The 26875-nt window shown below is 53.8% G+C and overlaps 1 protein-coding gene across 1 annotated transcript; it reads left to right on the forward strand.

Annotated features, from left to right (window-relative positions):
• LOC119958850 (leucine-rich repeat and fibronectin type-III domain-containing protein 2-like) lies at window positions 1-26875 on the forward strand. Its single transcript, XM_038787354.1, has 3 exons — window positions 1-153; window positions 9038-10450; window positions 25340-26875. Exons 2-3 carry the CDS (start codon window positions 9069-9071, stop codon window positions 26181-26183), a joined length of 2226 nt encoding a protein of 741 aa, XP_038643282.1. The 5' UTR covers window positions 1-153; window positions 9038-9068; the 3' UTR covers window positions 26184-26875.

Genomic DNA, 26875 nt, shown 5'->3' on the forward strand with positions numbered 1-26875 from the left:
AAAAAAAGACAAGCCAGCACCTTGCATCCCTCCAGCAAGCAGCCGGAGATGTTATCACAAAGCTGTGGCAGGGAATGTAGCAGGACAGACAGAGGCTGGGAGTGTGGAAGATAAGACGCTCGCTGCCTGCCGAACGCCTCTGCGAAATAACAGGTAAACTTAAGAAAGGGGGGGGGGGGGGGGGCGCAGAGGAACGGACCCAATAGAAGGAAGGAGGGCTTTCCTGGGGCAAGGGGCAAATAGGTTGTCAAAACGGGATGGTGCCTCGGGAGGCGGCTCCATTAACACGTGAAGGTCATTTGGCAAAACAAGACAACGATCGGGTTTACTTATCTAGTTGGTGTTTCTCCTCGTGCAAGGAACGTGCGTGTTTGGGGCATTTGTGGGCAGAGGTTTTAACCCCTTGTGCTGTTGCCAACGAACCAGGCTCACTCGCACGGGTTAACCCTGTGCGGCAGCGATGCCAGATAACGGGGCACTTCGAGTGGAGGCGCACCGAAGATTCTCCCCCCACGATCCACTTTGGTCTTGGCAAAAATGACAAGCTGCTTAGATCAATTCGTTTAACAAATGTCGAAATAAAGCAGGTCGCGTGTCACTCGCAACGGAGATTCGGTGGGGGTGGGGGGGGGGGGGGTGCTGTGTTAACAGAAATAAATCTGCTGCTCCGCAGTATTCGCAACGGCGAGTGATTTATTGCCGGGACTCCGGGCGAAGCAGCACGGTCGGGTTTTGCTTGTTGTTTTTATTTTGCTCCACTTCCCCCCCCCTCGGCTGTCACCGTTCCCTCCCACGGACTCCCGAACCAGGGACAGGGTGAAGGAATGCCACCGATCGCTTTCCTTTTGAGTGGAGGAGTGAGCAGATAAATTGCTCCCCCCCCCCCTCCGCCCGCCCCATCCCAGCCTCTAATGTCTCCCACGGGATTACACACTGCAACAATCCAATTGTTCTCCGCAGACAGCGGAATCTCTGCTCATTGCTGGACCTGTGACCCCCCCCCCCCTCCCCCTCCAGTACTCGTGGGGGTTAATGTGAGGAAGGGGGGGTGGCTCAGATTCAATGCAAGGAGGGTGGGTTTTTTTTCCAAACAACATCTTTTGCTTAACCCTTTAAAGTGCTTGCTCCCTAGGAACATGTATACACACACACACAGGTCAGGGGTTCACACTGGAGGAGCCCCTCCTGCCCCTCGCCGCCGACCGTCGACTGCTAATCCACTGCCCCCGTGGAAGAAAGCGCATCACTGGCAAGGGTAATAACACATACCCACAAAGGCCGTTCCCCAATGTACCCACGGAGTACTCCCTCACCCCCGCAACACCAACAGATATCCACAGTGCACAAATGCAACCCCACACGGTGGTTAGCACCACAGCCTCACAGCGCCAGGGATGCTAAATTGTCCCTTAGTGTCCAAAGATGTGCAGGTTAGGTGGACTGGCCGTGCTAAATTGCCCCTTAGTGTCCAAAGATGTGCAGGTTAGGTGGATTGGCCGTGCTAAATTGCCCCTTAGTGTCCAAAGATGTGCAGGTTAGGTGGACTGGCCGTGCTAAATTGCCCCTTAGTGTCCAAAGATGTGCAGGTTAGGTGGATTGGCCGTGCTAAATTGCTCCTTAGTGACCAAAGATGTACAGGTTAGGTGGATTGGCCGTACTAAATTGTCCCTTAGTGTCCAAAGATGTGCAGGTTAGGTGGATTGGCCGTGCTAAATTGCCCCTTAGTGCCCAAAGATGTGCAGGTTAGGTGGATTGGCCGTGCTAAATTACACCTTAGTGTCCAAAGATGTGCAGGTTGGGTGGGGTTACGGGGATAGGGTGAGGTCGTGGGGAGAGGGCGAGGGAGTGGGTCTCGGTAGTGTCGGTGCAGACCCGATGGGCTGAAAGGCCTCCTTCTGCATTGTCGGGGGTTCCATGAAACCAACACAAGGCGCCCAAGGTTCGTAGTCCCAAGGACACACTCGCGCTGACGTGCTGGTGCATTCCACCCTGGAATTCCACGAGGGCCGACCAGTAAATCGGCCACGGAGATGCCGCGCTGGAGGAGCCCCTCCTGCCCCTGGCCGCCGACCATCGACCGCTAATCCACTGCCCCCGTGGAAGAAAGCGCGAGCCCACCAGGCGGCCATTTCAAAATCCGACCGTTGCTAGCGTTCGCCGGGAGTACAATGTAGTTGCCGGCGACCGCCGGGTTAGATATATAACGGAGTGTCAATGCCGGTGTCTGCCAGCTGTTAATTAAAAAGGTACAAAAGGGCAAATGAAAGCTGGGGAATGAGGATTTAAGCCTCACTGAACGCACCCCATCATGTCGCGACGACATAAGGAGCGGGACCAGGAGTAGGCCCAAGGCTTCTCGGGCCTCCTCCGCCATTCAATACGACGATGGCTGAATTTGTGCCTCGATTGCACCTGCCCGCCCCAACCCCCTGATTCCCTCAGTGCGCAAGGGTCTGCCACACGGGCAAACGTAGGAAATAAGCGGAGAAGGCCACTCGGCCCCTCAAGCCTGCTCCGCCATTCAATAAGATCATGCCTGATCACGGTCCTGAACATTACTGGCGCCTCCTGGGGGAGAATCCCGAAGAGGCACGGGCCTCCCGAGTGATGGAGTTTCCCCTCACCTCGATCCTACAGCGGCGGCCATTTTGTCCTGAGAGTTTGACCCCTTGGTTCGAGGGTCTCCAGCCAGAGGAGGCAGCTTTGCGCCATTTACCCTGTCGCGCCTGCCGAAGAAATGTGTCCGCCACTGCTCTCGACGATTGAAACCGATTTCCGTGAAGGTTAATACTTTGAGGTGGCAACTCAAAAACCTTCTCATTCTCAACCGGCGCAGTGGCCAGCGGCGTTGCCTCAGGGCGCCAGGGACTCGGGTTCAATTCCGGACTCGGGTCACTGTCTAGGTGGAGTTTGCACGCTCTCATTCCCTCCCACAGCCCAAAGATGTGCAGGTTAGGTGGATTGGCCGTGCTAAATTGCCCCTTAGTGTCCAAAGATGTGCAGGTTAGGTGGATTGGCCGTGCTAAATTGCCCCTTTGTGTCCAAAGATGTGCAGGTTAGGTGGATTGGCCGTGCTAAATTGCCCCTTAGTGTCTAAAGATGTGCAGGTTAGCTGGATTGGCCGTGCTAAATTGCCCCTTAGTGTCCAAAGATGTGCAGGTTAGGTGGACTGGCCGTGCTAAATTGTCCCTTAGTGTCCAAAGATGTGCAGGTTAGGTGGATTGGCCGTGCTAAATTGCCCCTTAGTGTCCAAAGATGTGCAGGTTAGGTGGATTGGCCTTGCTAAATTGTCCCTTAGTGTCCAAAGATGTGCAGGTTAGGAGGATTGGCCGTGCTAAATTGCCCCTTAGTGTCCAAAGATGTGCAGGTTAGGTGGATTGGCCGTGCCAAATTGTCCATTAGTGTCCAAAGATGTGCAGGTTAGGAGGATTGGCCGTGCTAAATTGCTCCTTAGTGTCCAAAGATGTGCAGGTTAGGTGGATTGGCCGTGCTAAATTGTCCCTTAGTGTCCAAAGATGTGCAGGTTAGGTGGATTGGCCGTGCTAAATTGTCCCTTAGTGTCCAAAGATGTGCAGGTTAGGTGGGGTTACGGGGATAGGGCGGGGAAGTGGGCCTCGGTATGTTAACGAATGGGTTAAGAGATATTCCAATTAGATGTCTCATTGATGTTAAGTATCCAATAATTGACACCGATATGTAAAGAGGTGGCAGGTGGCACTTGTTTGGGGTGGTGTGGTGACAGAGTTTCGTACAGAGTGTCTTCAAGGAAAATAAAGGTGTCTTGGGAAAGGCGCAGAGCTCTTGGCTGAACAGCAGCCAGAAGCTAACAAGGTAGGTAGGGTGCTCTTTCGGAGGGGAGATGGGCCGAATGGCCTCTTTCCGCCCGATGGGGATTCTCGAGTTACGTCCCAGCCTCTTTGTCCACCCTCGGGGCGGTTGAAATGACGGCAAATCGATGGAAATCGGCACAGTTCACACTCATTTGCTGAGGAGCGACTTGAAGGTCAATATAGCTTCTGACAAGGGCGGTAAAGAGATTCCATGTAAACCCTTTTCATTCATGAAGTTACGAAGCAAATCCAACAGGAGAAATTGCCGCGTTCTGATCAGGAACATGAGCAATTAAGAGAGAGAGAGAGACAGATTTCGAGCTTCTAGCTCAACAGATGTTCATGCATTGAACACCAGCGACTCTGCAACTTCCCCAAATTACGGCCTGCCGATGCCCGACAGAGATAGCAATTTATGGCAATTTCAGGACGACATTTATAATCGAGCCATTTAGCCTCATTAACATTTTAGATTCCGGTACGCTTCCTGTCCAACCTGTCCCAGCCGAGCACATGTGGCCACAGTTACAAACCAGCCACACTGTCGTGACGTGACGTGACGCCTACCCCCCCCCCCAGCAGAGACACCAGTGGCCGGAGGCCGTCATTACACCGTGACTGCTTCCTGGTTGACATTGGGAGACTGCACTCGAAGCGTTTCCAGACGGGAAAAACTGGGATTGATCTCCTCGGAGCAGTGATTTAATGGGGGGGGGGGGGGTTCAAAACCGCGTGGAGTTTTGATGAAGTGAAAAAGGGTCCGGAGCTGTGTCGTAGAACGTACGGTCGATCCCCTGAACCCAATGACCCCCCTCCTGACCTTTTTTGGACACGGAGGGCAATTTAGCACGGCCAATCCACCTCGCCATTTGCAATCGCATTTGCAGTAACCACTGGCAAACGGGGTCGATTTACCGGAGGATATAGGTTTAAGGAAGCTGGCACGGGGGGGGTGAGGGAGTGGGGGGGGGGGGGGAGGGAAGGGGGAGAGAGGGGAGATAGTGAGGTTTCTTCGCAGGGTGTATTGTTGAGATCTGGGACTGGATTCTCCGGTCGCCGACATCGTGTTCGGCGACGGGGGGGAGGGACATTATTCGGGGCTGGAGGCAATGTGGGGGGTAGTCCGGGCGCACGAGCCGGCCGAAGGGGGCGGGGGGGACGGACTATTTCTCGGGCCCGGTCCGCGAGCAGCATCCGCCGTGAAGCACAGCCCGGCCGCTGCAGGCCGCCGCTGTGCGCACTCGCGGACACCGACCCCGGCAATTCTCCAGGCCGTATCGGCAGCTGGAGCCGGGGTGCTCTACACAGCCTGGCTGCTACCCACACACACACACACCCCCCCCCCCCCCAACACCCCCGCCGGAACGGGGAATCGGTGGCTAATTCACGGCCATCTTTCCGTCATGAAACGCCACCGTTTTCACGCCGGCGTGAGGGACTTGGTCTCCAGAATGGAGAAACCAGCCCCTGGTGTCTGAAAGGGAGGGGGGGGGGGGGGGGGGGGGGGGGGGGGGGGGGGGGAGAATGTTTGATAACTGCCCAAAGGGGTAAATGTGCAGGAAGATGGAGAAAGAGAAGAGGGGCAGAATGGGGCTCTTTCAAAGAGCCGGCCCAGGCACAGTGTGCTGTATGGCGTCGAGCGGTGCTGTAGGATTCCATAAGAACACATTCGCAGTATGGAATACAAACCCTGATTGTTATGGTGGGGGTTTTCTTACCCAACATCAACGGGCAGCGCGGTAGCATTGTGGATAGCACAATCGCTTCACAGCTCCAGGGTCCCAGGTTCGATTCCGGCTTGGGTCACTGTCTGTGCGGAGTCTGCACATCCTCCCCGTGTGTGCGTGGGTTTCCTCCGGGTGCTCCGGTTTCCTCCCACAGTCCAAAGATGTGCGGGTTAGGTGGACTGGCCGCGATAAATTACCCATTAGCGTCCAACGGTTAGGTGGGGTTACGGGGATAGGCTGAGGGAGTGGGCCTAGGTAGGGAGCTCTTTCAGAGGGCCGACTGGCTGAATGACGTCCTTCGTAATGGAAAGGGTACTGAGGGATAGGATTTCTGAGCATCTGGAAAGGCATTGCTTGATTAGGGATAGTCAGCACGGATTTGTGAGGGGTAGGTCTTGCCTTACAAGTCTTATTGAATTCTTTGAGGAGGTGACCAAGCATGTGGATGAAGGTAAAGCAGTGGATGTAGTGTACATGGATTTTAGTAAGGCATTTGATAAGGTTCCCCATGGTAGGCTTATGCAGAAAGTAAGGAGGCATGGGATAGTGGGAAATTTGGCCAGTTGGATAACAAACTGGCTAACCGATAGAAGACAGAGAGTTGTGGTGGATGGCAAATATTCAGCCTGGAGCCCAGTTATCAGTGGCGTACCGCAGGGATCAGTTCTGGGTCCTCTGCTGTTTGTGATTTTCATTAACGACTTGGATGAGGAAGTTGAAGGGTGGGTCAGTAAATTTGCAGATGATACGAAGATTGGTGGAGTTGTGGATAGTGAGGAGGGCTGTTGTCGGCTTCAAAGAGACATAGATAGAATGCAGAGCTGGGCTGAGAAGTGGCAGATGGAGTTTAACCCTGACAAGTGTGAGGTTGTCCATTTTGGAAGGACAAATCTGAATGCGGAATACAGGGTTAATGGTAGGGTTCTTGGCAATGTGGAGGAGCAGAGAGATCTTGGGGTCTATGTTCATTGTTCTTTGAAAGTTGCCACTCAAGTGGATAGAGCTGTGAAGAAGGCCTATGGTGTGCTAGCGTTCATTAGCAGAGGGATTGAACTTAAGAGCCGTGAGGTGATGATGCAGCTGTACAAAACCTTGGTCAGGCCACATTTGGAGTACTGTGTGCAGTTCTGGTCACCTCATTTTAGGAAGGATGTGGAAGCTTTGGAAAAGGTGCAAAGGAGATTTACCAGGATGTTGCCTGGAATGGAGAGTAGGTCATACGAGGAAAGATTGAGGGTGCTAGGCCTTTTCTCATTAGAACGGAGAAGGATGAGGGGCGACTTGATAGAGGTTTATAAGATGATCAGGGGAATAGATAGAGTAGACAGTCAGAGACTTTTTCCCCGGGTGGAACACACCATTACAAGGGGACATAAATTTAAGATAAATGGTGGAAGATATAGAGGGGATGTCAGAGGTAGGTTCTTTACCCAGAGAGTAGTGGGGGCATGGAATGCACTGCCTGTGGTAGTAGTTGAGTCGGAAAATTTATGGACCTTCAAGCGGCTATTGGATAGGTACTTGGATTAGGGTAGAATAAGGGAGTGTAGGTTAACTTCTTAAGGGCAGCACGGTAGCATTGTGGATAGCACAATTGCTTCACAGCTCCAGGGTCCCAAGTTCGATTTCGACTTGGGTCACTGTCTGTGCGGAGTCTGCACATCCTCCCCGTGACTGCGTGGGTTTCCTCCGGGTGCTCCGGTTTCCTCCCACAGTCCAAAGATGTGCAGGTTGGGTGGATTGGCCATGACAAATTGTCCAAAATTCTATGATTAACCTAGGACAAAAGTTCGGCGCAACATCGTGGGCCGAAGGGCCTGTTCTGTGCTGTATTTCTCTATCTTCCGCACTGTGAAGTCCTTCACCTACTTTACCCCCCCCCCCCCCCCCCCCCCCCCCCCCGACCCCCGTCCTTCTGTCAACTCCGTGATTAAATATTTTAAGAATTCGGGAAATGAGGGTAGAAAAGCAGAGGACGCAATCCGGCAGAATAGGTCGCTGCTCCTCAAACGCTGGGCACTCCAATCAGGAGCAGGAGTCTTGTGTGTCCCCACCAGTCACACAGTCAACTCCAATCCGCTTCCCGCAACTAGTGAGGCGCCAAGGCAGACTTTAATCCGTGTCCCGAGCTGGTTATTCCCGGGACAGGTCGTTCGTCTGTCGTTAGGGGTTTATACAAAGAACAGTACAGCACAGGAACAGGCCCTCCAAGCCCGCGCCGACCATGCTGCCCGTCTAAACTAAAATCTTCCACACTTCCTGGGTCCGTATCCCTCTATTCCCATCCTATTCATGTATTTGTCAAGATGCCCCTTAAATGTCACTATCGTCCCTGCTTCCATCACCTCCTCCGGCAGCGAGTTCCAGGCACCCACTACCCTCTGTGTAAAAAACTTGCCTCGTACATCTCCTCCAAACCTTGCCCCTCGCACCTTAAACCTATGCCCCCTAGTAATTGACCCCTCTACCCTGGGGAAAAGCCTCTGACTATCCACTCTGTCTATGCCCCTCATAATTTTGTAGACCTCTATCAGGTCGCCCCTCAACCTCCGTCGTTCCAGTGAGAACAAACCGAGTTTATTCAACCGCTCCTCATAGCTAATGCCCTCCGTACCAGGCAACATCCTGGTAGATCTCTTCTGCACCCTCTCTAAAGCCTCCACATCCTTCTGGTAGTGTGGTGACCAGAATTGAGGGGGCGCTGACCCAGGAGTCTGTCCCGCTCTTACCGTCAGCCATTGCCCTGTCGGGAGGGATTTTGCAGGTTGATGCACCTGACCCGTTTGGCTGCAGTACGAGCGTCGGTGGGTCACAGGGCGGGAGACAGTAAAGTTGGGGGGGGGGGGGGGAAGCAGGAGGCAGAGACGATTCACCAGGATGTTGCCTGGGGTAGAACATTTAAGTTATGGAGAGAGGTTGGATCGGCTTGGGCTGTTTTCGCTGGAGCAGAGAAGACTGAAGGGGGCGACCTGATCGAGGTGGACAAGATTATGAGGGGCGTGGACAGGGAGCAGCCATTCCCCAGAGTTGAAGGGTCAAGTCACGAGGGGGGACACGAGTTCAAGGTGAGGGGGTGGGAGGTTTAGGGGGGATTTGAGGAAAAATAGTTTTACCCAGAGGGTGGTGATGGTCTGGATCGCACTGCCTGGGGGGGGGCGCGTGTTTCCCGCAGGCGCGCTGTCCGCCTGTTGTTGTCTGGGAAGGCAGGAATGTGCAGGGACACGGGGAGAAGGCGGGTGGGTGGGGGGGGGGAGGGGGGTGAGTTGCTGCAGCAGAGAGCTAGCACAGGGGCGAAGGGTCTCCTGTGGCTGTTGACCATTCGTTGTGCGAATGAGACATAAGGAGCACTGCTAGTGGGAGAGCTTGCCAGAGATGTCATTGATCAGGTTATTGATCGCCCTGTGGGAGGCTGCGTGCGTGTGGGCTGACCGTGTTGCTTTCTTCCGCGTCGATCTAACTCGAGTGTTCCGTTGCCCGCAGGTATCGCCCCCCCCCCCCCGCCGGATCCACCATGGAGAGGCTCCTCCTGGGGTTGCTGCTGGCAGGGGGCCTAGCCGCTGTGGCCGAGGCGTGCCCGTTCCACTGCACCTGCCAAAACCTCTCGGAGTCGCTCAGCACGCTGTGCGCCAACAAGGGCCTCCTCTTCATTCCGGTCAACATCGATCGCAGGACGGTGGAGTTGAGGCTGGCGGACAACTTCATCCGGGCGGTGGAGCAGCACGACTTCCTCAACATGTCCGGCCTGGTGGATCTCACCCTGTCCAGGAATACAATCAGTTTCATCCAGCCCTTTGCCTTCGGCGACCTGGAGAGCCTTCGCTCGCTGCACCTCGACAGCAACCGCTTGACCGCCATCCAGGAGGACAACCTGAGCGGCTTGGTCAACCTGCAGCACCTGATCATCAACAACAACCAGCTGGTCAGCATCGTGTCCACGGCCTTTGACGACTTTGTGCTCACCCTGGAGGACCTCGATTTGTCCTTCAACAATCTGCAGACGGTCCCCTGGGAGGCCATCCAGAGTATGGTCAACCTGCACATGCTGAACCTCGACCATAACCTCCTTCACTACATCATGGCCGGGACCTTCGCCGAGCTCTTCAAGTTGGCCCGGTTGGACATGACGTCCAACAGGCTTCAGACGCTGCCTCCGGACTCGCTCTTCGCCCGCTCGCAGACTGGGGTTATCAGCCCCACGCCCTACACCTCCACCATCACGTTGAACTTTGGGGGGAATCCCCTCCATTGTAACTGCGAGCTGTTGTGGCTCCGACGCCTCGTGAGGGAAGACGACATGGAGACCTGCGCGACGCCCTCCCACCTGGCCGGCAAGTACTTCTGGTACATCCCGGAGGAGGAGTTTATTTGCGAGCCCCCACTGATCACCCGGCACACCCACAAAATCTGGATCCTCGAGGGGCAGAGGGCGACGCTGAAGTGCCGGGCCATTGGTGACCCGGAGCCCATCATCCACTGGGTGTCGCCAGAGGACAAGATTGTCTCCAACTCGTCCAGGATGACCTCCTACCGGAACGGCACGCTGGATATCCTGGTGGCTACGGTGAGGGACGACGGCTCCTACACCTGCTTCGCCACCAACGCGGCCGGGGAGTCGACAGCCCTGGCCGACCTGAAAATCATCCCGCTGCCCCACCGGGGGAACGGCACCGTCCGCGTCCTGCACCGCGACCCGGGCTCCTCGGACATCACCACCTCCAACAAGCCCGCCACCAACGGCACGGACGGCCGGCGCGGGCAGGAGAAGACGGTCACGGTGGTCGACGTCACCGCCACCACTGCCCTGGTCCGCTGGCCCTCCGCCAAGCCCCCGCACGGGGTGTGGATGTACCAGGTCCAGTACAACTCCTCCGTGGACGAGACGCTGGTGTACAGGTAGGCCCCGCCGCTGAGCGTCCTGTCAGCCGTCACCTCCCGCGGCGCGATTCGCCCCCCCCCCACCCACCTCTCGTATCTCGGCAACGCGCCGTTTGCCGGCGGCGGGATTCTCGACTCCCGCCACTTGTCCATAGGCCATTGAAAGCCACCCCACGCCCGCCGGGAATCCCTTGGCTGGGGGAGGGTGGGTGGGCTACAGGCAGGAACAGAGAGAATTTCACCCCCCCCCCCCCCCCCCCCCCCCCCGCCGTCTCTATGGTCAAACCCTTACTGCCCTCAGCACAGAGCAGTGTAAAGACTGCGCCATGTCACCAGGGGGGGAGATACAGTGAGGGGCTAGTCAGAAACCCAACAGCAACACCTACTGTTCCCACAACCCACAGATGTATTACACCGTTGAAATCCGTGCCAACCTCCATAATAGGGTCTGGTTTAGCTCACCGGGCTAAATCGCTGGCTTTTAAAGCAGACCAAGCAGGCCAGCAGCACGGTTCGATTCCTGTACCAGCCTCCCCGGACAGGCGCCGGAATGTGGCGACTAGGGGCTTTTCACAGTAACTTCATTGAAGCCTACTCGTGACAATAAGCGATTTTCATTTCATTTCATTCATAATATACTTGTCAATCAGTGTGCAACAAGCTCAAAGCACTGTGCACTACTCCTGTCCCTATCACCTCCCTTGCTGTTGTACGCAGGAAGAATAGCCTTCAGATGAGGAGGGTCAGAGTGCGCAGGACATTGATCCACATCATTATGATTTAGTCTCCATTTCAAAGAACTGCAATCGTTTTTTTATACATAATCTTTCACAGGATGTGGCCGTCACTGGCTAGGCCCAGCATTGGCTGCCCAATCCTAGTTGCCCCACGAGGAGGTGGTGGGTGAGCCTCCTGCTCGAGTCCCGTGTGGTGTAGGTACACCCACCGTGCTGTTAGGGAGTTCCAAGATTCTGACCCCAGCCACAGCGAAGGAACGGTATTTCCGAGTCGGGATGGCGAGCGGCTCGGAGGGGGGGGGGGGAACTTGCAGGCGGGGGTGTTCCCCGTGCGTCTGCTGCTGCCCTCGTCCTTCTAGACGGTAGAGGTGGCGGGTTTGGAAGGTGCTGTCGAAGGAGCGAGTGGCTGCGGTGCGTCTTTGTAGACGGTGCACACGGCTGCCGCTGTGCGTCGGGGGGGGGGTGGAGGGAGTGAATGTTTGAGGTTAGCGTGTCGATCGAGCGGGGCTGCTTTGTCCTGGATGGTGTCGAGCTTCTCGAGTGTTGTTGGGAGCCGCGCTCATCCAGGCGAGTGGAGAGTCCCTCACACTCCTGACTTGTGCCTTGTAGATGGTGGACAGGCTTTGGGGGGGGGGGGGGTCAGGAGGTGAGTTACTCTCCGCAGGATTCCCAGCCTCTGACCTGCTCTGGTAGCCGCAGTATTAATGTGGCTGGGCCCAGTTCAGTTTGTGGTCAATGGTAACCCCCAGGATAGTGTTTGATTGAGTGGTGGCCATGATATTTCCATTGTCAGTTCCTGTGTCCATATTAACAGAGGCACAACTGCGAGTGAGAGAGTGTGATTCCAGCTTGCAAGGTTAATGTCTGTTCCAAATGTACTTGTAGGGATCAATGATGGCAAAGTGCAGACAGCTAGAAGCTTAAGTTGTGTTTAACTTTGGGCGCAGAGCACTCTCTCCATCACCATCTCCATTACATCGTCCTGCCTTAGTTTATCCGCAGTTGCACCCTCTTCACTTACACCGACCGTGTCGATGGACTCCCAGCCAGACTCCCACCATCCTCAGCTTGAAGCCAACCAAGCCTCTGCTTTCCATTTTCAGAGCCGGCCCTGGCCTTGTACCCCCCCTCCCTACCCACCGTAACCTCCAGCAGTCTTTCAGCCTCTCTGAAACCAACTCTGGCCACTTGTGCACCCCGGCGTTCCTCGCTCCGCCATTTGGTAACACCACAAGGCAGAGGAGCAGAATTAGGCCACTCGGCCCTTCGAACCCGCTCCGCCATTCAATCAGCTCATGGCTGATCTCCACCTGGTCTCTGACCCAGCTCCCTATCTGTTCCCCATATCCCTTTAACCCCTGGGGCAGCACGGTAGCATTGTGGATAGCACAATTGCTTCACAGCTCCAGGATCCCAGGTTCGATTCCCGGCTTGGGTCACTGTCTGTGCGGAGTCTGCACATCCTCCCCGTGTGTGCGTGGGTTTCCTCCGGGTGCTTCGGTTTCCTCCCACAGTCCAAAGATGTCCAGGTTAGGTGGATTGGCCGTGATAAATTGCCCTTAGTGTCCAAAATTGCCCTTAGTGTTGGGTGGGGTTACTGGGTTATGGGGATGGGGTGGAGGTGTTGATCTTGGGTAGGGTGCTCTTTCCAGGAGCCGGTGCAGACTCGATGGGCCGAATGGCCTCCTTCTGCACTGTATAATTCTATAATCTATAAACCATTTAAAAAACCAGAAATATATCAATCTCCTTCTTGAAATCATTTAAAGACTCAGCCTCCACTGTGCTATGGGGCAGCGACTTCCACAGATTCGTCACCCTCTACGACAAGTAGTTCCTCCTCTTCTCAGTTTTAAATCTACCGCCTGTCGACCTATATCTGTTGACATCTGGGGCGGGATTCTCCGACCCCCAGCCGGGTGGGAGAATCGCCGGGGGTCGGCGTGAATCCCGCTCCCGCCGTCCTCCTAATTCACCGGCTGTGGGAGGAAACCGGAGCACCCGGAGGAAACCCACGCAGACACGGGGGGGAAGAACGTGCAAACCCCGCACAGACAGTGACCCAAGCCGGGGAATCGAACCCGGGACCCTGGAGCTGTGAAGCAACAGTGCTAACCACTGTGCTGCCATGTTACCTACAGGGCTAAAGGCCAAGAGCTGGAAGGTGGAATTGGACAGAATAGTTCTTTCTTAGAACATCAGAACTAGGAGCAGGAGTCGGCAATTTAACCGCTCGAGCCTGCTCCACCGTTCAATACGATCGTGGCTGATCTCACCACGGCCTCAACTCCACCGTCCTGCCCGTTCTCCATAACCCTTCAACCCATGACCGATTAAAAATCTGTCTGCCTCCTCCTTAACTTTACTCACTGTCCCAGCATCCACCGCACTCTGAGGTAGCGAATTCTATAGATTCACAACCCTTTGGGAGAAATCGTTTCTCCTCATCTCTGTGTTAAATTTGTTACCTCTTATCCCGAGACTATGACATCTCGTTCTAGAATGCCCCATAAGAGGAAGCATGAACTCCACGTCTACTTCATCCATACCTTTCACCAGGGCTGTTTCAACCCACAGCGGTTAGCACTGTTGCTTCACAGCGCCAAAGACCCGGGTTCGATTCCCGGCTTGGGTCACTGTCTGTGCGGAGTCTGCACGTTCTCCCCCCCCGTGTCTCTGCGTGGGTTTCCTCCGGGCGCTCCGGTTTCCTCCCACAAGTCCCGAAAGACGTGCTTGTGAGGTGAATTGGACATTCTGAATTCTCCCTCTGTGAACCCGAACAGGCGCCGGAATGTGGCGATGAGGGGCTTTTCACAGTCACTTCATTGCAGCGTTAATGTCAGCCTACTTGTGACAATAATAAAGATTATCATTATCGTCTAATACACCTCAATTTGATCTCCCCTCATTCTTTGAGAGCCGAGAGAGTGTAGACCTAAACTGCTCAATCTCGCCTCATACCACAAGCCCATCATCTCTGGAATCAACCTCGAGAACCTCCTCTGAACTGCCTCCAATGCCACATCTTATCTCAAATAAGGGGATCAAAACTGTGCACAGTACTCTGCTGGCTGGGCCTACGGCCCTGGAATGCGCTCACTTCTAGCCCCCTGCCTCTCCCGCTTCTCCTTTAAGATGCCCCTCAACTAAGACCTTTTTGCTTTTGTTCATCTGTCCTCCCATCACCTTGTGTTCCTCGTTGTTGGTGATTGGTTAACATGCTTTCGAGGCGGCCTGAGAACGTTTTGTTCCATTAAAACCGCCAGAGGTTGTGGTGAGTCCTATCGTGCGCAATTGGGATCGGCAACTCTGGGCGGCCATTTTGCTGTTGGTTACATTCTGACTACCCTCCGCTGCCACCACGTCGTGCCACTGACTACCCGATATTTACATCCCCGCCACCCCACAGCCAATCGGAAAGCGAGCCAGACTCTTATTGCTCGAATGGTCGACCGTCAGTCAAGCAGTCCCCATGGCGATATAGATTTTCGGGTATTGCTGCAAAAAAAAAAAAAAAAGACACGCGTCGGCGAAGTTTTTCGTCACGCACCCATCAGGTCGGAGGCGCAAGGACGCCAGATCTTGAAGACGGGGGGGGGGGGGGGGGGGGGGGGGGCAATTTGGATTCCTTGCGAATCCGTCCTGACGAGTGGGAGAGGAAAAGCTTCGACGGGTTGTCCCTTTTTCGTTCGGCAGGGCGCAAGCTCTGGGCTGCCAAACGAATATTCGCACAGTGGTACTTTTTGAAAAGGTCTTTGGGGCGGGATTTCCCGGGCGTTCCCGCCGGCCGGATCGCCCGGTCGCCTTTTTAATATTCCGCTGGTTTTTCTCCCGGACCTGTGTCCTGGAGATTAACAATCTAATCCTCCCAGGACGATGCCGGCAGGTTCGAATCTCTTTGTGCGAGGGGGCAGTATCGAGTGACGTAGTGGCAGACTGGCCTTCCGAAAACTGTCATCAATCTTGCCACTTCTCTCACCCTGTAGCGTCCCCAATTGCTAATCCTCTGGCCAACTGCTCATCCTCTGTTGAACTCTGCACCGGGGACGAACAGCCCACACCTCACAGCCAGCCGATGGGGCCTAGCTGTCAGGCTTCTTCCAATCCTTGGGCAGCTGAAAGTGTGCGGCACTGATTTTGCGCACGGTCTGTGTGGTTTTTTTTTCTTCCTTTGGGCGGATGGGTAAAAATGGCTCTTCTTTCTCGGCCTTGACCCCCTCGACCCTCTTTCCCCCGCACCCATCTGCTGCTGTATACATGGAACACTATCGCCATGGCAACAGGCACGACAGCTAAAGCTACGAGTGCCACGCAGTATTTCACAACGTTTGTTAGCCCCCTCACAGCAGTGGGATTTTAAAAACAAAAAGTTATTCTCCGTTCCACTGTCGTGGGCGTAGCTGGCAAGGCTGCCTTTTATTTCTGTTGTCCTGTTAGCTTAATGTGTAATGGTACTGGCGAAACGTAGAGGAACAGGCCTGTTAAGGACAGGCATATTTCCTTCCTTAAAGGCAGAGAGACTTTTGCCTCCGTGTCTTCAGCAGGCACCTCGGGACCAGTGAAGCCCTCTTCAATGGTCGGCACTGTCCAGCAGCCATTTTGAAGCCAACCTCCGCAAGCAGCAGTGAGGCCATGAACCAGGGAATTCTGTTAGTTGAAGCATAATTGCGGGGGCTTTTGCTCCTGGGCATGGTCCTTGGTGAAATGAAAAATGTAAACCGCTTATTGTCACAGAGTAGGCTTCAAATGAAGCTACTGTGAAAAGCCCCTAGTCGCCACATTCCGGCGCCTGTTCGGGGAGGCTGGTGGAGAGCTTGAATGAACTCGCCCAATGTTTCCTCGGGGTTTACCAGGTTGAAACATCGTAAGATTTCTTGTGGGTGCGGGGGAGGACAGGTCCCCTGTCCGAGGGAAACACAAGCCTGCACTTTTGAGGGTTAGAAGTCGGCCATTTTGACTGCGGTAAGGAAGGGCTCCTTCTCTTTGATTTCCCCACCCCGGAGATCTGTGCGGATGCTGAATGTATCCCAGACTGAGAGAATTATTTTGGGGGGGGGGGGGGGAATTATTTTTTTGGGGGGGTTCTAAGGGAATCACAGGATATGGGGCAGGGGGAGGGAAGGGGTGGGGAGCAGAGCTGAGGTAGAACCCCCCCCCCCCCCCCCAACCACGATTTCAAAGTAATGAATGGCTTACACAGCGATGTCTTGCTGCAATTATACAGGGCCCCGGTGAGGCCACACCTGGGGTATTGTGTGCTGTTCTGGTCTCCTTCTCTGAGGAAGGATGTTCTTGCTCTCGAGGGAGAGCAGTGAAGGTTTACCAGGCTGATTCCTGTGATGTCGGGTCTGAGGTACGAGGAGAGATTGAGTCGGTTAGGATTGTATTGGCTGGAGTTCAGAAGAATGGGGCGGGGGGGAACGAAATGTCATCGAGACTTAGAAAGTTCTAACAGGGTAGATGCGGGAAGGATGTTCCCGATGGTGGGGGTGTCCGGAAACAGAGGTCACAGTCTGAGGGTAGACCATTTTAGGGTAGAGATGAGGAGGAATTTCTCCACCCAGAGAGTGGTCGGCCTGTGGAATTTGGTCACCACTAGAAGTAGTTGAGGCCAAAACACTTGTGTGTTTTCAAGAAGCAGTGAGATACAGCACTTGGACTGAAGGGAATTAAGGCTCTGGGGGGGGAGGCAGGATCAGGCGATTGAGTCGGATGATCAGCCCTGATCATAGTGAATGGTGGAGCAGGCTCGAAGGGCCAAAAGGCCTCCTGCTGCTACTATTTCTTTATGTTCTTATATATTCTGGCCAGGACTCCCAAGAAGAACTCTCCCTTGAAATAATGCTACAGTTTCTTTGACTGGTTTAGCTCACTGAGCTAAATCGCTGGCTTTTAAAGCAGACCAAGCAGGCCAACAGCACGGTTCGATTCCCGTACCAGCCTCCCCGGACAGGCGCCGGAATGTGGCGACTAGGGGCTTTTCACAGTAACTTCATTGAAGCCTACTCGTGACAATAAGCCATTTTCATTTTTCATATTTGGGGCGGCACGACTACACAGTGGTTAGCACTGCCGCCTCACAGCTCCAGGGTCATAGGTTCGATATCGGCCTTGGGTGACTGTCTGTGAGGAGTTTACACGTCCTCCCCGTGTCTGCGTGGGTTTCCTCCGGGTGCTCCGGTTTCCTCCCACAGTCCAAAGACGTGCAGGTTAGGTGGATTGGCCGTGCTAAATTGCCCCTTGGTGTCCGAAGATGTGCAGGTTAGGTGGATTGGCCGTGCTAAATTGCCCCTTAGTGTCCGAAGATGTGCAGGTTAGGTGGATTGGCCGTGCTAAATTGTCCCTTAGTGTTCGAAGATGTGCAGGTTAGGTGGATTGGCCGTGCTAAATTGTCCCTTAGTGTTCAAAGATGTGCAGGTTAGGTGGATTGGCCGTGCTAAATTGCCCCCTTAGTGTCCAAAGATGTGCAGGTTGGGTGGATTGGCCGTGCTAAATTGTCCCTTAGTGTTCAAAGATGTGCAGGTTAGGTGGATTGGCAGTGCTAAATTGTCCCTTAGTGTTCAAAGATGTGCAGGTTAGGTGGATTGGCCGTGCTAAATTGCCCCTTGGTGTCCAAAGATGTGCAGGTTAGGTGATCGGCCGAGCTAAATTGTCCCTTAGTGTCCAAAGATGTACAGGTTAGGTGGATTGGCTGTGCTAAATGGGGGCATGGGGACTGGGCAGGGAGGGTGGGCCTAGGTGGGCTGCACTTTCGGAGGGTCGGTGCAAACCCTAAGAGGTTGAATGGCCTCCTTCTGTACTGTCTGGGTTCTCTGATCGATGGAAGAGCGCAGTCAGGGCCTAACTTCAACCCTTCAGCACCTCAGACATTCCTTCACTGTTGCACAGGAGAGTCGGAGTGGATTATGAGCTCAAGTCTGTGAGGAGATTAGTGAGCGAGGTGGGCTTTTGACCGCAATCCCTCTTATTTTCGGATTTATTTATTTTTACTTCCTGAATTAAATTCCAATTCTCCCACAGTGGGATTCGAACTGCCAATCGGCGGGTTACTCGACCAGGCCTCTGGGCTACTCGACCAGCAAGGCAGCCCGCTCCTCGCTGTCAGCCTGCGCCAGCGAGATAATAAGGGAAATGGTACAGCCTCTTTTATAGGTCGTAAACTAAATTGGAGCATTGTTAAACACATTACAAATCTCCAGTGCCGTTATCCAATATTGTACTCCAAGAACTCTGGCCTTATGTTAATATTAGATTTCAATCTTTTTTTTTTTGCTTAATCGGAACTGAAGTGTGAAATTCCGGGTGTTTAGAAATGAGGGCTGATCCCGACCATTCAGCCACGTCCAAGTCATTACCGGTGGCACCAACATCTGTTTGGATATCGAGTCTGCCGACATCCTTTCACTGTTGAGAGCGTTTTGAATGGTTTAATCAGCAGAGTCTTCAACTAGATGCTGGGATGTGAAAAATTCAAATTCCACTCTTCAAACCGAGATCGCTCTGCAAAAAAACAGCCGTCGTTTTTCCAAGAAAATGTCCAGGGGCCGTGGCGATGGGCTTATTACTTAAGTGCGCTCTGATTAAACGGGAGGGGGGGGGGGTATTAGTGGGGGCATTCCCGGGGTTTTACTGCCGGTATGTTATCACATAGATCACTGGGGAGTATTGCTGCGGTAGTTTCTGAGGATTATTGTTGATTGCGTTTCTGGAGGGCATTTCTTAATGGGAATTTCTCGGGGAGTATTTCCAGCGTGTATTTCTGAAGGGTTATTTCTGAAGGGGTATTTCTGGGGGGAGTATATGTGCAAGAATATTTCTGCAGAGGTATATCTGAAGGGGTATTTCTCGGGGGAGTATATTTGCAAGAATATTTCTGGAGCGGTATACCAGAAGGGGTATTTCTGGAGTGGTATATCTGAAGGGGTATTTCTGGAGTGGTATATCTGAAGGGGTATTTCTGGAGCGGTATATCTGAAGGATATTTCTGGGGGAGTGTATCTGCAGGAGTATTTCTGGAGCGGTATATCTGCAGGAGTATTTCTGGAGTGGTATATCTGCAGGAGTATTTCTGGAGTGGTATATCTGAAGGGGTATTTCTGGGGGGTAATAATTTTGAAGGGCACTGTTTTACAAAGAACCGCTGAGCAGCATATCCGGAGGGGTATTTCTGAAAGTTGTTTACCGAGATTTTTTTTTTGAAGAGCATTACTGAGGGTCATTTATGGAGGTCAGATTGCAGGGAATTCTGGTGGGCAATTTTTGGAGGACGATACTGAGGGGTATTTCTGGGGTGGGGGTGGGGGCAATTTCTGGGAGGGGGTTCCTGTGGGATGTATTATTGGGGCGTGGGTGGAGGCTGTTCCATGAGCCAAATGGTGAGATGCCTTTCAGTAACTTAGCGTGATGATCGCTGATGAATCCAAGCCTCCCGATTGTGCCTCTGATCTAATTATTGAATTGGTTGAACAACAAACGATAAAACGGGTGCGGCACCTTCGGCTGACTTGCTACACAGCCGCCCTATCGAACGTTTGTGCGTTCACTGGCTACGTGCTAGCGGTTAACCCGGGTTCAAACCCCACCAGGGCATTTTTTGAAATTGATTCAAATTGGGTCATCGCTGGAACCGAGAACCTGCCAGTTTGTCGTTAATCCACCCCCCCCCCCCCCCCCCCAAAACCGGTTCGATGAGGCCCCTTCAGCCCCCGATCGAGTCTGCGGCGACAGCTAACTCCGATCCAGCACTGCACGTGTCTGACTCAATGCCGTCAGGGCATGAACAGGCGAGGGCCAGGTTGACCGAATAGCTTGTTTCTCTGCCGGAAGCTCAGTGCGCTTTTACATCTTAAAAAGAACCCAACCCGGCTCACATCCCGATTACCAGAACAGCCGCTGGAGTCACCGGCCGCTAGTCAACATTACTGACTGGCGAGGCGATCTTTCACAGACCCGATGACCCAGTTGTGTAGGTCAGTCACTCTGGAATGTGTCAATATTTCACACTCCGGCATCCTTCCTGTCTACGCTTCCCATTGTCGGAAATGGAAATAGTCACCATTAACAGCAGCAAACTAACCTAATTGAGGGATCGGTGGTGGAAAGGTTTGCTCCGTGGGCAACACTTGCAGGCACAGCAAGACACAGCATGATCCCATGACCTAAATCCTTAAGACCATAAGACATGGGAGCCGAATTTGGCCATTCGGCCCATCGACTCTGCTCCGCCGTTCAATCATGGCTGATATCATAGAATCCCTACTGTGCAGAAGGAGGCCATTCGGCCCGTCGAGTCAGCACCGACGCCCCGAAAGTGCACCCTACCTCGATCCCATGCCCCGCCCTATCCCCAATTTAGCGGCCAATCCACCTAACCCGCACATCTTTGGACTGTGGGAAGAAACCGGAGCACCCAGAGGAAACCCACGCAGACACGGGGAGAACGTGCAGACTCCGCACAGACAGCGACCCAAGCCGGGAATCGAACCCGGGACCCTGGCGCTGTGAGGCAGTAGTGCTAACCACAGGACCGCCCATATGTTTCTCATCCCCATTCCCCAGCCTTATCCCCATAATCCTGGATCCCCTTATTAACTTGCCTGTCTCTGATTTGGCCCCCACAGCCTTCTGCGGCAAAGTGTTCCACAGATTCACCACCCTCTGGCTGAACAAATTCCTTCTCATCTCTGTTTTAAATAATTGCCCCTTCAGTCTGAGATGGTGTCCTCTGCTTCTAGCTTTCCTACAAGTGGAAACATCCTCTCCACGTCCACTCTATCCAGGCCTCGCAGTATCCTGTAAGTTTCAATAAGATCCCCCCCTCATCCTTCTAAACTCCAACGAGTACAGAACCAGAGTCCTCAACCGTTCCTCATACGACAAGCTCTTCATTCCAGGGATCATTCTTGTGAACCTCCTCTGGACCCTTTCCAAGGCCCCAACACATCCTTCCTTAGATACGGGGTCCAAAACTGCTCCCAGTACATCCCTGGTCTTGTATTCTAGCCCTCTCAACATGAATGCTAACATTGCATTTGCCTTCTTAACTGCCGACTGAACCTGCACGTTAACCTGAAGAGAATCGTGAACAAGGACTCCCAAGTCCCTTTGTGCTTCTGATTTCCTGAACATTTTCCCATTTAGAAAATAGTCTATGCTTCCATTGACGAACTGGTTTTATTTGAATTTGGCACAGGGCCGAATGTTGGTCAGTATTATGACCCCGAACCAGACCCCAACAGTGACTAGGATACGGGACAGAAAACCCAATATTTGACGTTCACAAGACGGTGAGGGAAGTAGACCTTGCTCCAGGAGTGATTTCACACAAAATAGGGATTTGGTAAATTGGAACAAACTTTATTACGAACACAGTATTAGAATCTTTAACATCACACCAGAAAATAACTTACAGTTACCCCTTAAATAATACTATTCAATACAGTGAATGCAATATCCTTAACTGCTATCTTTATTACCACTCTAACACGAAGAAAAAAAAAGATCTCAACTCTCAATTTAGTGGCACTCGGGAATTGTTGCTCACAGCGATGTTCTTTGAGATAGAGAGCTCTCTTGAGGCTGTTTTTCAAAAAGAAGATCTGACTCCTGCCAGACCCATGCAGAAAGTCTAGCTGCATTTCTTGCAAAGCTGTTTCAGCTGGTTTGTTCACCTTTCCAACCACACTGCTCTTCCGCCTGCAGACGCATCTGTGACATGTGATCACAGCTTCACCCGCTTTTCCTATAAATTGCCCGATACCTTGGGTCTACCCAGTAACGACATCACCTCACCAAGCTGAAATCTTATTAACTCCACACGGAATCTCAATCAGAACAAAACTGTTTCAGCCCGAACTTTTTAGGGTGCTTTAATTGCACCCCTGGCATCCAAAAGCTTTGTTCTTTCAAACGAGGATTTCTTTGAAAACCTGGCTGCAGCAGTCAAACACACTCCAACCTGGGCTTTTCAACCCTCACTACACCAAATACCGACAATACATATGAAATTCCTACACTCATCACAGTCAGGGAACTCGTTATTTCAGAGGGAAGGACAAATGAAGGGTTTGGTATGCCTTTTAAATAAATAAATAACTTTTATTGCCACAAGTAGGCTGACATTAACACTGCAATGAAGTTACTGTGAAAATCCCCTCGTCGCCACATTCCGGCGCCTGTTCGGGTACACCGAGGGAGAATTCAGAATTCTCAGCTGGTACGGGAATTGAACCCGCGCTGCTGGCCTTGTTCTGCACCACAAACCAGCTGTCTAGCCCGCTGAGCTAAACCAGCCCTAAGATGAATATCTTCAAGAGGCGGCTAGATACAACTGTGTTGGGGAGAATGGGATCAAAGGCTATGGGGAGAAAGCAGGATTAGGCTATTGAGTTGGATGATCAGCCATGATGGTGCTGAATGGTGGAGCAGGCTCGAAGGGCCAAAAGGCCTCCTCCTGCTCCTAGCGTCTATGTATCTATGTGAGACTTCAAAATGCGTGCGGCTAGTTAGGTCACCCCACTCCCTCTAACCTGCGCTCAACCATGACTCTACACGTGTAACCGTGTGTGTGTGTGTGTGTGTGGAGGGAGGGGGGGGGGGGGGGGTGGAGGATGCATGAAACCACCGGAATAAAATAGTTTGCCTTGTAACATGAAGACCTGCCTTATTTAGTTCTGCATTTGGGCAAGGGAGTTTCCAGAAAGTGACTCTGTATTTTCTGTCAGGATGCGAGATGGAGCCCACCCTTCTCTCCCTGCAGGAGTTACAGAGTAAGAATTGGAGGGCCTGTCAGTTCCCCCTCTCCTTAAACAGGTTGGGACTTGACTCATTGGAATTGTCACAGAACAGTCACAGGGGGCAAAGGGTAGAGGTTGAAGGGTGTTCATCTGATTGGAAGGTTGTGACCAGTGGTGTTCCACAGGGATCTGTGCTGGGGCCTCTGGTTTTTTTTAGTAGGAGACATCAACGATTTGGAGGAAAATGTAGCCGGTCTGATTAGCAAGTTCGCGGACGACACCAAGGTTGGTGGAGTGGCAGATAGTGTTGAGGATTGTCAGAGGATACAGCAGGGCACAGATAGGTTGGAGACTTGGGCAGAGAAATGGCAGATGAAGTTTAATCCGGACAAATGGGAGGTAATGTATTTTGGTAGGCCTAACATAGAGGGGAAATATACCGTAAATGGTAAAACTCTTTGGAATATAGAAAGAGATCTGGACGTGCAGGTCCACAGATCTTTGAAGGTGACAACACAGCCGGACAAGGTAGTCAAGAAAGCAGACGGAATGCTTGCCTTCATTGGACGGGGCATTGAGTATAAAAACTGGCAAGTCAGGCTGCAGTTGCATGGAACCTTGGGAAGGCCGCACTTGGAATATTGAGCACAATTCTGGTCGCCACACTACCAGAAGGATGTGGAGGCTTTGGAGAGGGTGCAGAGGTGGTTTACCAGGATGTGGCCTGGTCTGGAGGGTGTTATCCATGCGGAGAAGCTGAATAGACTCGGATTGTTTTCATGAGAAAGATGGAGGTTGAGGGGCGACCTGATAGAGGGCTACAAGATTACGAGGGGCATGGATAGAGTGGATGGGCAGGCACTCTTTCCCAGGGTGGAGGGGTCAGTCACCAGGGGGCAGAGGTTTAAGGTCCGTGGGGCAGTTTAGAGGAGATGTGCGAGGCAGGTTTTTTACGCAGAGGGTGGTGAGTGCCTGGAACGTGTTGCCAGGGGAGGCTGTGGAAGCAGACGTGTAAAAGGCCGTTCCCAATCAGTCCCACTCCTCCGCTCCGACTCTGCCTCCCTGCGAACTTCCTCTTCAAATATTTACCCAATACCCCATTTGAAAGTTCCTGTTGAATCTGGGCGGCACGGTAGCACAGTGGTTAGCACTGTTTCTTCACAGCGCCAGGGTCCCAGGTTCGATTCCCGGCTTGGGTCACTGTCTGTGCGGAGTCTGCACGGTCTCCCCCCGTGTCGGCGTGGGTTTCCTCCGGGCGCTCCGGTTTCCTCCCACAGTCCAAAGATGTGCAGGTTAGGTGGGATGGCCGTGCTAAATTGTCCTTTAGTGTCCAAAGATGTGCAGGTTAGGTGGATTGGCCGTGCTAAATTGCCCCTTAGTGTCAAAGATGTGCAGGTTAGGTGGATTGGCCGTGCTAAATTGCCCCTTGGTGTCCAAAATTGCCCTTAATGTTGGGTGGGGTTGCTGGGCTATGGGGATAGGGTGGAGGTGTGGGCTTGGGTAGGGTGCTCTTTCCACGAGCCAGTGTCGACTCGATGGGCCGAATGGCCTCCTTCTGCATTTATCGATTTTCTTCGATCTGTGTCGCCTGTGGTTCTCCCTCCCCTCTTGCCACTGGAAACGGTCACGCCTTATTTTCCCGAACCAAAGCCCTCGTGGTTTGGAACGCCTCGATTCAATCTCCCCCTTAACCTCCTCTGCTCTCAGGAGAACGGTCCCAGCTTCCCCCACCTTGGCCAATGCCCACCCCCCCTTGGTCCCATTCCAGCCAATCTCCTCCGCGCCCACGCCGGGGCCCTGGCATCATTCCGGACGTTCCAAAGTGACGTCCCCCAGGCCATTCACCAGACGCAGTATTGGGAGAACGCTGCTCCTTCCGCACACCTCCCCCCCGCCCAACGCACTCGCCGTTTCTCCTGCGACAGCAGCCACTCAGCCAAGCCCCACCTGGGTCGCCGTCTGTGCGGAGTCTGCACGTTCTCCCCCCCCCCCCCGTGTCCGCGTGGGTTTCTTCCGGGGGCTCCGGTTTTCCTCCCACTGCCCAAAGACGTGCGGGTTAGGTGGATTGCCCGCGATAAATCGCCCCGAGTCGCAAAAAAAAAAAAGGTTGGGGGGGGGGGGGGGGGGGGGGTCACTGGGTTACGGAGAGAGGCGCGGGCTGAAGTAGGGTGCTCTTTCCGAGGGCTGGTGCAGACCCGTTGGGCCGAATGGCCTCCTCCTGCAGTGAACATCCCATATGGCCTTCCCGACCACGGGAACTGACGTCTGGCTTCGTGCAACGTTAGTTGCGGGAACAGGATTTTAATTGGGCAGCGGGGGAAGAGGCCGATTGGGGCGGGGGTACCGAAGGTGAAGGGGTCAGCGTAGGCACCACGGGGGGGGGGGGGGGGGTATTGGTCAGTCGCCCTCTCACGTCTTTCTTCAATCCTTTTCAGGATCATCGCCTCGACGAGCAAGGCTTTCATCCTGAAGAACCTGATCTCCGGAGCGGATTATGACCTGTGCATCCTGGCCATTTACGGGGATGCCGTGACACAGCTGGCTGCCACCAAGGTCGTCGGATGTGCCCAGTTCGGCACCAAGGAGGAGTACCCGCATTGCCACCTGCTGCACGCCCACTTTCTGGGCGGCACGCTGACTGTGATCGTGGGCGGGATCATCGTGGTCACCCTGCTGGTCTTCACTGTCGCCATGATGGTCAAGTACAAGATCTGTGGCAGCGGCCATTCGCCCAAGGTCAGCGACGTGTATTCGCAAACCAACGGCAGCCAGCCCGTCGCCAACGGGATGCTGTCGCGCAGGCGGCTGACGGTGCTCCAATCGGCGGGGGGGCAGCCGGCGGACAAGGCGGTGCCGCCCCCTCCCCCGCCGCCCTCCTGCGCGCCGGCGCCTCCCGGCCGGGTCAAGCCGCCGAGGAAGAGATTCCGGTCCAGGCCGAGGGGCGAGGGGGGGGAGCGCCCCCCGGCCGGCGGCCACGGCAGGCGGGGCCCGGGGCCCGGGGTTCCGGGGCCCGGCGGGACGCCCTCCTCCGCCAGCCCGGCCTCCGACCAGCTCAGCCCGGCGGCCGCCGCCACGTCCAGGGCCAAGCGCAGCTGCTCGTTCGACATGGGCGACATCGCCGCCACCACTTGCTACAGTTACGCCAAGCGCTTCAGCGTCATCTGGACTAAGCGTAGCCAGTCTGTGCACGGGATGCTGCTGCAGTACGCCGAGACTGAGGTAACGGGCAAGAAGGGGGCCTTTTACACCTCTGAGGAACTCGAGGAGAGCATTGTCTAGACGCAGAGCCGGTTTTTTTTTTAACAAGGGAATTTAAAAAAAAAAAGGAAGGCCGGACGGGAGGGGAAAATAAAAACCCATCCCGTGGAACGCCAAGCGGAGAAGAAAGAGGGCGAGGGGGGGGAACGTCCAGTGAGTGAACCCCTGCCCGCCTCACCCCCTCGGGGTGGCATCATTTACTTTCCTGATCGGCCGTTTGCCGCCAGCGCCCCTTGCGGGTCGAACCCGCGTCATCGGATTCAGGAACATTCCGGCATCATAAACGTCCGCAGGGCGTTGCCCGCTTCAGCTGCGAGGGTGGTAGGTTGATGGGACAGGAGGCGGGCACCGGAGGAAAACGCAACGTAACAACCCCGCAAAAATTAAAAAAAAAAAAAGGCTGGTGACCATTTTACATCGCTTGCACTCTCCTTCTCGAGCGAGGTTGGGCGGATCGCTGGCCCAGGAACAGCAGATGGTCTGTGGCGAGGATGTTGGGGGGTGGAAAAGGCCCGACTGCTCTTCGCAATGTAAAGACCTGTTAACGCACACTCAAATCCCGGGCTCCGGAAACGATATGAAACTGTCTTTATTCTCTGAATGTTGATTCTGATGTGTTGCTTTCCTATTAATCCAACCTATTTGGTTTTCTTCAATTGCCAAAGTTACCGATGTACAGATTGGAAATAATACCCGTGCCGATGTAAATATAA

The sequence above is a fragment of the Scyliorhinus canicula genome, chromosome 31 (assembly GCF_902713615.1).
Source record: "Scyliorhinus canicula chromosome 31, sScyCan1.1, whole genome shotgun sequence".
NCBI classification, from domain to species: Eukaryota; Metazoa; Chordata; class Chondrichthyes; order Carcharhiniformes; family Scyliorhinidae; genus Scyliorhinus; species Scyliorhinus canicula.

What these genes read in the sequence shown, in the direction of transcription:
- LOC119958850 (XM_038787354.1), top strand. Translation starts at nt 9,069, where the DNA reads ATGGAGAGGCTCCTCCTGGGGTTGCTGCTGGCAGGGGGCCTAGCCGCT. An exon ending in GACGAGACGCTGGTGTACAG is followed by an intron (nt 10,451 to 25,339) that starts GTAGGCCCCGCC and finishes AATCCTTTTCAG; the next exon opens with GATCATCGCCTCGACGAGCA.